This window comes from Caretta caretta, chromosome 6 (assembly GCF_965140235.1).
Source record: "Caretta caretta isolate rCarCar2 chromosome 6, rCarCar1.hap1, whole genome shotgun sequence".
NCBI lineage: Eukaryota > Metazoa > Chordata > Testudines > Cheloniidae > Caretta > Caretta caretta.
Genome location: NC_134211.1, coordinates 57,511,429 through 57,523,486, shown reverse-complemented (window position 1 = coordinate 57,523,486; position 12,058 = coordinate 57,511,429). Strand labels below are relative to the sequence as shown.

General features: G+C 52.0%; 2 protein-coding genes across 4 annotated transcripts in view; one reads left to right on the top strand and one right to left on the bottom strand.

Annotated features, from left to right (window-relative positions):
* LARGE2 (LARGE xylosyl- and glucuronyltransferase 2) overlaps positions 1–3,381 on the bottom strand; it is a 118,034-nt gene extending 114,653 nt beyond the window's left edge. Inside the window, exon 1 of one of the 2 annotated variants that reach the window (XM_048855442.2) lies at positions 3,303–3,381. The gene's annotated coding sequence lies outside the window, so the exon portion shown is untranslated. Of the gene's footprint in view, positions 1–3,219 lie in introns of both variants that reach the window. The other variant, XM_048855440.2, reaches the window with a different exon arrangement.
* On the top strand, positions 2,466–12,027 carry PEX16 (peroxisomal biogenesis factor 16). Of its 2 annotated transcripts, none has more exons than XM_048855462.2 (11): positions 2,466–2,662; positions 4,561–4,596; positions 5,519–5,595; positions 6,509–6,642; positions 7,092–7,195; positions 7,876–7,956; positions 8,534–8,686; positions 8,999–9,071; positions 9,484–9,603; positions 10,277–10,341; positions 11,663–12,027. In XM_048855462.2, the coding sequence occupies exons 1-11, from the start codon at positions 2,641–2,643 to the stop codon at positions 11,719–11,721; spliced, it is 924 nt and encodes a 307-aa protein (XP_048711419.1). In that variant the 5' UTR covers positions 2,466–2,640; the 3' UTR covers positions 11,722–12,027. The 2 variants fall into 2 exon arrangements, with proteins under 2 accessions (XP_048711419.1, XP_048711418.1); XM_048855461.2 differs by lacking the exon at positions 2,466–2,662 and adding an exon at positions 3,415–3,665.
* The last annotated feature ends 31 nt before the right edge of the window (positions 12,028–12,058 follow it).

Genomic DNA, 12,058 nt, shown 5'->3' with positions numbered 1-12,058 from the left:
CCTGAGAGCCTAACCTCCCAGGCAGGGTAATTTCACTTGCTTTGAGTAGAGCTTTCACCCTTTTCCATCTTCATTATGAAAGCACTAGGGGGCCAAACTGGCTGACATGCTGAGTCACTTTCCTGGACAGGCTGGGGTGGAGAACAGAAGTGATTTAGCCAAAAAGGAGAGCAGGGAGGGGGGGAACAGATACAGACATCAGGGAGGTTTGCACCCTGGGTAAATCCTCTGTCACAATGTCCCCTGCTTAGTGACAGACTAGCACTGTCTGGTCATATGCCCAGGAGAAGCCAGAGGATTCCAACCATCTGATTGAAGACAAGCTGTTGGGCAGCCAGATCTCAAGCTGCTGTCTGGCAAGGCCTGGGTATTTCATTGAAAAATTATGTTACAGCAGCTCAGATAGTCTGCAGTGGAGATCACACTGGCTTGAATGCTGTTGCTGCATGTCCCCAGGGTCAGCACGTTCCTGACATGAAGTCGTGCTCAGCACCTCTCAAACATAAGTTGAATTCTTTTTAATGCACGTCTCTTCTGACGCTAGATGTTCCTTATGCGCAACACCCCATCTCCAAATGTTCTGTACAGGAGAACCCAGAGGTGCTGTGCACGTAATGAGAAACTGGGCCCAACTCGTATGATTACGAGATGGAAAATGACTATTAGATCCCATCTACTCCAAACTGGGGCAAGACTGTCTGCTGCTGTCTATTCTCCGAGGCTTTGTCCCAAACTAGTTTTAAATATGCCCCAGCAGTAGGGTTTCTGATCCTCGTAAGATCCTTCTACACTGTATTTTTAAAAGGAGCAGGAACCGCAACACATCATATATTCCTTGGCAGATAAGGCAACTGCAACACACTGAGAACTCCTAGCTTCCAATCTCCTGTCTGTGTGTGACCTGAAGGCAACTGCAACACACTGAGAACTCCTAGCTTCCAATCTCCTGTCTGTGTGTGACCTGCACATGCTTTCTTGCCATATAGTCACACAGCATCTGCCAAACAAGTGGAGGAAAGGAAAAAATCGCACCAAGTCTGCAGATGAGTCCCCAGTGTATACCAGGGTCCCCTCACAACACACCAGGGCCTGCCCAAGGACCTTGTGGGGAGCAGATGGTGGGGCAGGGCATGGAGACCCCACAGAGTTTATAAAGGTATGGTAGAACCTCAAAGTTATGAACACAAGAGTTACAAACTGACTGGCCAACCTTACATCTCACTGGGAACCAGAAGTACGCAATCAGGCAGCAGAGACCAAAAAAAGGGTAAATACCGTTCAGGACTGTGTTCAACGTAAACTACTAAAAAAATAAAAGGAAAGTTTAAAAAGATTTGACAAGGTATGGTAACTGTTTCTGTGCTTGTTTTGTTTAAATTAAGATGGTTAAAAGTAGCATTTTTCTTCTGCATAATAAAGTTGCATAATAAAGTTTCAAAGGTGTATTAAGTCAATGTTCAGTTGTAAACTTTTGAAAGAAGAACCATAATGTTTTGTTCAGAGTTATGAACAAGCTCCACTCCCGAGGTGTTCGTAACTCTCAGGTTCTACTGTATATCATGGAGCATTCTTTGAGGCCCCAAAGTTTATTTGGTCTGAACACAGGGATTTTAGTTCTTTGATGTGAAATCTCACAGCTCTCCTCCGGGGTCAGGTTTTAGCTGATGTTTACACATCCATATTTCACTGTAGGGAATGGAATTCACTTTCCCACATTAATTTCAGAGATGGGTACCAGAGACAGATTCCCCCAAATACCAGGGACCTGTGGATTGTGTTAGTGTAAATGGGGCTCTTCCTTCCCTTCCCCTCACTGGTTATGAAAAGCAGCAGTCACATCCAACGGATGATGGTACAAATGCCCTAGACTCCCAGGAAATTCCAGCTAGTGTCCCCTCCTTCTAGAGATACTCAAAGCCTCTTTGCCTTCCACTGACAGCTGGTTAGCCCATCAGCAGGGCTCACAGCCCTAAATTAAGGTTCCCTGCAGAGCTGTACTGGAGGTTTCAAACCTATTAATTTATGTGAAACACCTCCCCACTTCCAGGTCCCACCCCTCTCCCTAGCTTTACCACAAGCCTTAAAGGGTAATGGCCGCATCACACATTTTTAATCCCACCCATGTTCTTCAATTCCATCCCTCTTAACTTCTTTAAGTCTTTTCTACAAGGATTTCAGAAGCTTTTACTCACTCTCCACCCCCACACTGACTATTTTTGCCTTTACACTCATCCTTCTCATACACGCAGGATGTGTGAGAGTTTAGGGCTGCTGAAAAGGTGCCAAACTGATGGCCCTAAAAATGAAGAGCTCCCAAATATTTGAACCATATAGACAGTAGGAAAGCAAGCACCCCAGCACCGCCCTACCGCTCTGCAGTATTATAATTAGAGTGCTCTCATAAGGCACAGAGCACTTCACAAATTATGCCATCAGACCTCACACCCGCCCTAGAGAATCTGACTCCCGCCTCTGGGAAAAGAGGAATGAAGGGTGAAAAGAGGAGCTCAGACTCCATGACTTATTAATACTTGGCTTCTCTACTGAGTCTGACAACAAAGAGGCCAGTTAAAGCAGCGTCAAAACAACGTGGACATCTTCCTGCTGGGAAATGAATGAGACCTACCAACTCATCTCACAATGGGCACTGAACAGCCACAAGGTGGGACAGTACCCACCCAGCCACGACTAAATCCAGCAACCTCAAGGGACAAGGTTTGGTCCGGCCATCACTGCCCGAACCTGCATCTCTGTTACGGGCTGTTCAGGGTGTTCAAGGGAAACCTGCCTCCTGCTTTCCCCGCTCCGCCCACTCGCTCCCGGGGCTGGCGGAGCGAGGCGGGAACCGCACGGCAGCGGGCCTGGCGGGGGAGGGCGGTGCCCGGTTCCTGCGGGGCGGCTCGCACGGCGCGGGACGGGGCAGAGCCCGGCGCTGTCTCACACCCCGAAGGGTTGGCGGGGCGCCTCGCTGTTCAGCGCTGTGCAGAGCCGAGCCCGACGGGGAGCCCCGCCCGGCAACGGCCCCGAGCCCCGCGGGAGCGGGAGCGGGAGGAAGGCTCCGGGGGCGCCGCAAGAGAAGAGTGGCCTGAACGGGAGGGGAGCAGGGGGGCGCCCGGCCACCCCCTCAGCGCTGGCCTGGAAGCCCCCCTCGGGCACCCGGACTCTCTGCCCCGCGGGGCCGCCCTGCAGGGGTGTCTCTCCCCGGGCGCCGCCCCGTACCTGAGGCCAGCGCGCCCCCGCCGTCGGTGTAGGTGCCCCGGCTGCCGCCGCCGCGCTCGCTCCCGCGCAGCCCTTTAAATCACCTCCGCCCCGTCCCGGCTGCGGACCCAGCCGCTCCGCGCTCGATTCATCCTCCTTGCTGCTCCGCGCTCGATTCAAGAGGCTAGCGGGTCTTGGCAGATTGCGCCCGACTGCCTTCGGTGCGCAGGCGCAGAGGGGAGAGTCTGGCGTGTGAGCAGCTCAGTGCGCAGGCGCGGAGTTTCCTACGGAGAAGCGTGTGCCGGGCGGCGGTGGAACTAAGTGCTCCCAAGGAGCCATGGCCGCCGCCGGGCCCCTGGGGAGGCTGCGGCGCCTCTGTCACCGCTACCAGGAGTACGTGAGGCAGCACCCGGCCGCCACTGCGCAGCTGGAGGGCACCGTGCGGGGCCTCTCCTACCTGCTGCCAGGTACCGGGGCGGGCGAGCGAGCTGGGGGGACCCAGGAGTCCGGGCGCTTAACGACCGCCTCTACGGGTAGCTGGGGCAGGAACCCAGGCGTCCTGCCCCGCCCACAGACCCCGCTCCCCGGGCGGGCGGGACCCCAGGTGTCCGGACTCCGTCGGACGAGAACTCTGGGAGTGTGTGCCCCACCACCTCTGTTAGCCAGTCCCACCCATTACACAGTGGAGTTTTTTATTGATCTGTCACGAGTTGCATTGACAGGGCCCCACTACATCATAACCATTGTAAATCAGGTCCATCTGCATTGCCTCGAGTTACTACGGTTCAGATAAAGATGGACTTGTATCTCTGCGATTCACACGCTGCTGGGCCAGCAGGATCAGCCTGCTCTGAACTCAAGCATGTGGTGGAGAAGATAATGAAGTCCGTGCTCCAGGTGTAGCTTACGCTGTGGTTGGTCGTTTAACAAAGTAAAAGAAAAAAACAAACCTGAACGCATGGTTAAAATATTTTGGCACATCACCTTTGGCCTGTAAGATGCCAAGAAATGAGGGAGCATCAGCCTGCAGGACACCCCCCCTCGCCTGCTGGACTTGCACAGATATTGGAAGGTTGAAGAAAAAATAATAAAACCTCATCTAGTACTTGGCCAGAAAGAGGCAGAGCAATGGGAAGGGGAGGAAGTAACCTGATATTATTATTATTATTTATTATTTTGAGGGCAGGAGAATGTTAATCTCTGGGCTCCTTGAGAGACATCCTTGATGGATACTTGAAACCCTTTAGCTAAGAATTCCCTATCAGCATTGATTAAAGTAATTGTTTCTCTCTGAAGCAGTGATTGTGGTGGTTTTCAGCAGCATGACAGACCCTCCTCTAACATCGCTCCTTTATTTCCCAGGTCGCTTTTCTGATTCCCATGAACTTTCTGAGCTTGGTACGTATGCTGGTGAACTGATATGCGGCACCAGAACTGTGCCATCTGCAAATGTTGTGTAGATAACCGGCAGACTTTGGGGAGGGAGGGCTGAGCATTGTACCAGGGAAAGAGGTGCAGGTCTGAAACTGGAGTGCTGCTGCTGCATGGCTGGGATTATTCAGTGGCTGTTGTTCCCTAATGCTCGTGCAAGTGTTGCTTCAGTTGGGGCAGGGTGAGGTGAGGCGAGGCGAGGTGTTCCCTTGGGTCTGATGGGAATGTTTGTTTCTTTGCCAGCTGCTAGTCTAGGCTTTTATGGGGCTCCCTGTTCCCTCTGATGCTAGTGGCTGCTATTTGGCCATTGCTTTTGTTAAATTTGTTAACTTTGCCTTCCTGAACTTACTAACAGGTGAGTACTCTTTTCACTGTGTTGTAGGAACCTGGTGATATGAAGCTCTCTACCAGCTGCTGTTTGAACGAAACCAGAAAGAGTGGCTATGTTACTAACTTGGAGTTGGCCAGAGACCCTACCCCACAGCAAGCTCAGTCTATCTCCCACTATCTCCCACTCTGTCTGGGGTCAAATTCCTGGAACATAGTCCTCACTAAAAATCATCATTCACTTAACTTTGCTGTTAGCTGCATTGCCTCTCTGAGCCATCGGGAGTCTGTCCATCCCATCTAGGGTTGCCAGCTTTGGTTGGATGAATTCCTGGAGGTTTCATCACATGACTTTTTTAAATTAAGGATTACTCTTTAATTCCTGGAAACTCCAGGACAATCCTGGAGGGTTGGCAACCCTAGTCCCACCCATTCATCTGCCTCAGTGGAAAGATTTTTCTCCTGAGCGCTCAGCTTCTGCCATATCCTATGACTGGGTGGGGAGAGGGTTCAGTCAGTGGCTAGATCTCTTTCCCATGTGAATCACTGTCTTCTTTCCCAGTGTACTCTGCCTCCAATCTCCTGGTGCTGTTAAATGACTGGATCCTCCGAAAGGAGCTACAGCGGACCCTGCCTGTGGTGAGGCTCTTGTGCACAGGGGGCGGGATTGGCACAGGCATTTCTGTAGAACCTACTGGCCCAGATTCCAGTCCCTGCTGCAGCCCCTTTACACTATTCCCCTCTGGTGGCATAAAGAGGCCAGAACAGCCCTCTGAATACGTGGCATGCACTAGTGCTGTGCTGTCCTGGCTTGCCAGCCCAGAGGAGCGACCAGAGCGCTCTGCACTTTGGCAATTCTGGGCTGTGCAGAAGTCTGTAGGCAGCCCATGTAAGGCTGCAATAAATTAGAGCAGCCTCTAACTTATGCTCTGGACCACACCAGTCACTGAGAAGCTCACAATCTGGGATTCACAAAGGAGGTATAAAGCCACCTTTGCCCTTCCCCTCTTCTGGACTGCATCTCCTGACTGGTGCAACACAGAATCAGGCCCCTTATGCCATTCTATGTACAGTAAAACAAAACAAAAAAATCCAAACCCAACCCTGACTGCTTCTTTCTTGTAAGAATCTCTCCATACCCCAAGCCAGCCTTCAGCGATCACTGTGTTAGAGGTTCCGTTAGAAAGGCCTCTGTTCTGATAACCTGCCTATTCTGTGGGCTTGGATGTGTCAGGCCCCGTGCCAGCTGAAGAATGCAAGTCTATAGCCAGGATCTCAGCTGTCTAGTGAACAAGAATGTTGAACTGGATGAGCCTAACTGGCTTTTCACTGCTGAAGGCCACACGTGAAATGAGTGGGATCTCAGCCAGTCCTCTTCATCAGTGGGCTACACAGCGTCTGAAATCTGCCATTTACTCCCAGGAGCCCCCTTCTAACCCTTCCTCGGTTCACCCTGGAAGTAGAACTTTCAGAGTGGGCTGGACTTACACACTGAGTGACACACAGCCAGAATCTGCTGGCTCTTACTCTCTCCCCCTCTTTGTGTTTTCAGTCACTACCCCAGCAGAAGTTGCTGACATGGCTGAGTGTGCTCGAGTGTGTGGAAGTGTTTGCGGAGATGGGGGCTGCCAAGGTGTGGAGTGAGATGGGCCGATGGACCATCATAATCCTCATCCAGCTGGCTAAGTGAGTGCTCCAGGTGGAGGGAGGAGGGTGTGTTTGTACAGAAAGGGAGGGCTTGTTACCACGGGCTAATGAGTGAGATGTTACCTAGAGAGCATCCAGCAGATCTGAGCTCATGGAAGAAGATGGTGCAAGCCTGTTCCATGAGGCTGTGCACGTTTGGGGCTGCACAGGACTATTAGATTTCCTGCTGCTGGAGATTCTCACCTTTGTGGTGGTGCTCCTGGCTGTGGTAAGGCAGTGTTCAAGTGTTCAAGTGAAGAAGGGACCTGCCAATGATGAGCAGTGTTGGGTCCTGTTGCCATGTGCAGAGTGGCTGTTGGCCCCATTCGCTCAATGCAAAGCAGAGGTTGTGTGTTCCCTGTTTCCTATGGCTGCTGCCTCACCATGAAGCTGGGTTTCTGTAGTGTGTGCCTGATGCTTACACCTCCTGGCTTGTCTGTGCCCCATAGAGCCATCCTGCGCCTCCTGCTCTTGCTATGGTACAAAGCTGGTATCCAGACATCTCCTCCCATCATGCCACTGGACAGGGAGCAGCAGCAGCTCCAATCAGAAGGTGAGTCCATTGCACTAGGATTGCCTCAGCTTCTTGCTGCTTACCAGACATTTGGGGTAGTTTGGAGACTTTGTGGGGCACAGTGGAGTGGGAGTGTCATCCAGTTAGCCCTGCTTGAAAGTCCTCATTAGCCGAGTGGTTTGGGCATCAGGGAAGCTGTAAGAATTCCACAAGCCAAGCAGCTGGAACTGTGCTACTCTCCAGTCCCATCCTTCTCCACAGCATGCACCTACACACACCTTGGTTAACTTAACAGTACTGCTCCCTTAGACTGTCAGCCCTAATGGGATGATGGGCCTAAATCTGGAATAGAAAAGAAGGCTGCAAGACTGGCTAGAGGTGCATTAGCAGAGCTGGGGGAAGGGGCGGCAGGATTGGAATAGCAGGCTGCATGTGCAACCATGTACCTTCCTGCACTTTGCTTGGCTGTGCTCAGTGTTAGCAGTTTCAGAAAAGGCAGACTTAACAGCTGAAACGTAAAGCCATCAGACATAAAGCACTCGGACTCCCTGGCCTCCTGAAGTTAGTACTCTAGAGGGAGGAGAAGGGGCTGCGATGAGAACTTTGTCCTGGGAGAGGGTGCTCCTATGCCACCTCAGAGCAGTGTTAACAGAGAGCTGCAGGGAAGTTTAACTCAGAGTTACATCCTTGATCTCGCTGTCGTGCCTCTCTCCTGGCAGACAAGGAGGGCAGCTCAGCAGGAAAGGAACAGACATATGTTGGGAGGCGCTCCAGCCGCGTTGTGAGGTCCCTCGAAAGCAGTAAGTACCTCTCCCTGGTCAGCTTGTGCCCCGGCATAAACCCTGACATTGCTGTGTCTGCCTTGACTCCGTGGCCAAGCTACCGATTCTTTTGGAGTGTTGGAGTGTAACCAGTGGGAGCTCGCTGGCTTACCCAAGTGGGGGCTGTTCCCACCACTGGCCTGTTTCTCTCTCTTCCCCCATCCCCCCCCACCCCCCCTCCTGAGAGCAACAGGATCGGTGCTTGTGCTGGGCCTGGCACCAGGATTATTTCAGCCTAGGCATACCTGTGTCATGGGATAAGTCTTCAGCATGACTATTCAGCTCCCCGTGCTTTGAAGTAGCCAGATACCAGGAAAGCCTTCTCTGACTATCTGCCCCAGCTCCTAGGGGAGCTCCCTCTGTGTTGACTATAACCAGCTTCTTCTCCATGCTTGGGGAAAGCCAGAGCCACAGCCTCTACCATGTGACTGTAGTCCTCAGAGTTCTCCCATTCCAACCCCTCCCCTGGGCGTCACTGAAAGGCCAGTGTTTGTGCGCTGGATGCTTGAGAAAGGCACAGTTTACATTAGAAATCTCGTCTGCAACTCTGTTTCAGCCCCAGCCTTGCAATCCAGGCACTGGGGGTCTCCCCAACAGAGGGAGGGAAAACAGAACCGAAGAGCAGAGGAGATGAACCAGGCTCCCACCCCTCTGGGGCTTCAGGAAACCATTGCAGAATCTGTCTACGTCACCCGGCCTCTGTTCCACTGTATCCTGACTTGGCTTTTGTTAGTGCCTGTAGTGTGCCTTGTACCCCACCGGAGTACTGCAGCCTCAGTGCGCAGCCTTCCATGCAGCTGTTCATGAATGAACAGGCACAGAAGGCGCTCTAGCCAGGGTCCCTGTGTGCGCTCAGCCATTTGGACTAGAAGAGCAGGTCATACCAGCCTCTTCCATGGGGCACTTACGGTACTAACGTGTTAGAGCTTAATCTTGTAGGGCTGCCTGGAGGGTCATTTTGCCTACCCAGCTGCTCCCAACCATGTCTGTTCTCTCCTTTCCTTGACTCTTCTGTTCCCAGTGTTGAGTTTAGGCATATGGGGCCAGAGATCATGGAAGCCCTGGCTCCTCTCGGGAATCCTGGATATCACAAGGTCAGTTGGAGGGAGGCCACCTAGGGCTTCAGCGTTGGGTGTTTTGGGGTTGAACTCCCAGTCCTGTTTGTCTCGATTGTCCCCATTTGATCCCACTGGTGTCCTGCTGTTCCGTGCTGCATAAGCCCTTCAGGTAGAAGCAGCAGTGGGGGGCAGGGGGTGGAGCTGCAGGTGGGAGCAGTTATTTGTGACAGCAAAAAGTCCCATGCCAAGATTCTCGGGATCCACCCCTGCAGCACCTTCACGCTGCACTGTCCCTAGTTCGGTGGTTAGCCTTTCCTCTGAAGAGGAGCAGGGAGGCCTGCTCAGTGCTCCACTTCACATGAAGCTGAGAGCAGCAGGGACTAGATGCTAAAACTCCCCTGCTCTGGCCATGGATCTCTGAGTTAACTCCCTGCCCTTCTCTTTCCAGCCTAAGTTTACTGAGTGATATGAAAGACCTGAATAAGCGAGAGCGCTTGGAGCTGAGACGCCGAACCATCCTGCTGCTGTACTACCTGCTGAGATCTCCTTTTTATGACCGATACTCAGAGTAAGGGGGCCTGCTGGCTGTTCTGAATGTACCCCCTATAAAGGAGCCATCCCCCAACAGGATATTTGATGAGCAAGGTGCTCTAAGAATATAACAGTGGCCATACTGGGTCAGACCAAAGGTCCATCTAGCCCAGTATCATGTCTTCCAACAGTGGCCAATGCCAGGTGCTTCAGAGGGAATGAACAGAGGTAATTTTCAGTGATCCATCCCCGTCATCCAGTCTCTGTTGTCAGTCAGAGGTTTAGGGACACGTAGAGCAGGGATTTGTGTCCCTGCCCATCCTGGCTAATAGCCATTGATGGACCTGTCCTCCATGAACTTATCTAATTCTTTTTTTAACACAGTTATACTTCGGGCCTTCACTAAGGTGCTTTGGTGCCTCTACCTAGCTAGGAAGCCAGAGTGGGCTCAGGCTGTATTGAAGATCTCAAGCATCTTTCACTCTGACCTGCTTCACCTGCATCACTGTTGTTTGCATTAAAATCCTCACATGGGAAGTTGTGGGGAGCTGGCAGTTTGGGGGTGCAGGATATTCAAGGGCAGCAAAGCAGCTGAGCTGAGAAAAATCCAGTTCTCATTATCAAATGAGGAGGCCTCTTCTAGCACGTTCGACAGACTGGAACATGAGGTCATTGCACTGGCTTCATCCACACTCTTTCTGTTCCCCTAGGGGCCGGATCCTCTTCCTGCTCCGCCTGCTGGCTGATTATGTCCCTGGAGTCGGGTTAGTCACACGTAAGTAGGCAGCTGTAGTGGGCTGCATTTCCACTGGGAGGGGCTGGAGTTGGGGCGTATGTCACAGGCTAGAGTCTGACTGGCAAAGGAGTGAGGAAAAGCCCGTGGGATATTTGCCACCAGAATACCTACCATTAACACTCATGTGCTGGTTTAAATCCAAACAGTAAGGGGTTAAATATTGTAGAGACTTAAGTGCCACGATTTTAATCATTCAAATACCCCCCACCTGCCCCAGTCAGAGTTGGCTGGATTTCAGTCCTGGGTTCCCTGCACAGTTCTGCCAGTGCACCTCAGTCCTGACCTCCAGTGCACTCTGCTGTGCTGATCCTGCTATGCTCCCCATACACAGCTCTGCTGATGCCCCTTCGTCCCATCTTCACCCACCTCATAAGCACTGAACTGTGCAAAGCAGAACACAGAGTGAGCAGTAACCCTCTCCAAATTGCTACCAGGGACCGTTACTCCAAGGTAGTTTTGGATGGACTGTGAATTAAAGAATGGAAACAATCTTGCATTGGGTGGAAGGGAGGGATAGCTCAGTGGTTTGAGCTTTGGCCTGCTAAACCCAGGGTTGTGAGTTCAATCCTTGAGGGGGCCATTTTGAGATATGGGCCAAAAATTGGGGATTGGGCCTGCTTTGAGCAGGGGGTTGGACTAGATGACCTCCTGAGGTCCCTTCCAACCCTGTTATTCTATGATTCCTCTAGCACCTCTTCCAAAAGGATCGCAAAGCACTTTACAAAAGGATCGCAAAGCACTTTACAATCTACAAAACAGAGTCTTCCCTCTTCTTCCACCTCCTGCTGAAACACAGCCCTCTCTGGAGCGGACCACGGGAGCAGTGTAACACTGCATAGCAACGCTACATGAGTTTAGCCAGGAACTGAGGGGGACTGTGTCTTTGCAGCTGATCTTTGGTGCTGAGTTGGGTTACTGCCCCTTCCCTATAGTTTGGCTGGTGCTCTCCTATCCACAGGTTTCTTCCAGCGTGGGGAGCTGCCATCCTGGGGCAGAGGGGAAACCTCTTCGCCAGTGCACAGGTGTCAGTGCCTCACCTGTTGCCTCTGTTGTCCAAGTTTCAAGGTCATATGAGTCTTGCCCTGCTCTACTCCCAGTGGGCACATCAGCGCCGCCACCCAGCAGGGCACAGTCGGTGATTTTGCTTGGGGAAAAGCTAGGAATGGCCTAACAGGAGGCTGTGGGCTGGGATTGAGGAGCATCAGCAGAGACGTATGTGGGAAATCCATGCTCATAGTGTACATCTTTAAACTGTTGTTCCCCACTGTGGCTCACCTGGTCTCTCGTTCTCTCATTTCAGGACCAATGATGAATTACCTACCAGCTTGGCAGAAAATCTATTTCTATAACTGGGGCTGATGGGGAAGTGCCCCTTTGCTGCTGTGACCGGGGCTGACTCAGAGTGGCGACAGGATGTCTCTGTGGAGGGATGTTTCTGTCGTATCTATTTTTCAGTTAAACCATTGAGTAGAGACTCCCATTCTCCAGGGGGGCTTGTAACTTTTTTTACATAGCTGTGAACAACGGACACTATATGGTGAGAGACCTTTGCCACCCCCTAGCCTGTACAATACGGTGGCTTCAGTGCTGGTCCAGGACCTCTTTTTTTAAGCATTTAGCTTTTGTATGGCCGCACAGTAATAAAGTCAGAGAGTGCTTTTGGGACCGCCGGTCTGCTCTGGGTGCAGGGACAGAT

Coding starts and splice junctions, on each gene's coding strand:
- PEX16 (XM_048855461.2), top strand. CDS start 3,536: ATGGCCGCCGCCGGGCCCCTGGGGAGGCTGCGGCGCCTCTGTCACCGC. Junction 4,597..5,518: donor CCATGAACTTTCTGAGCTTG/GTACGTATGCTG, acceptor CTTCTTTCCCAG/TGTACTCTGCCTCCAATCTC. Junction 7,196..7,875: donor GCAGCAGCTCCAATCAGAAG/GTGAGTCCATTG, acceptor CTCTCCTGGCAG/ACAAGGAGGGCAGCTCAGCA.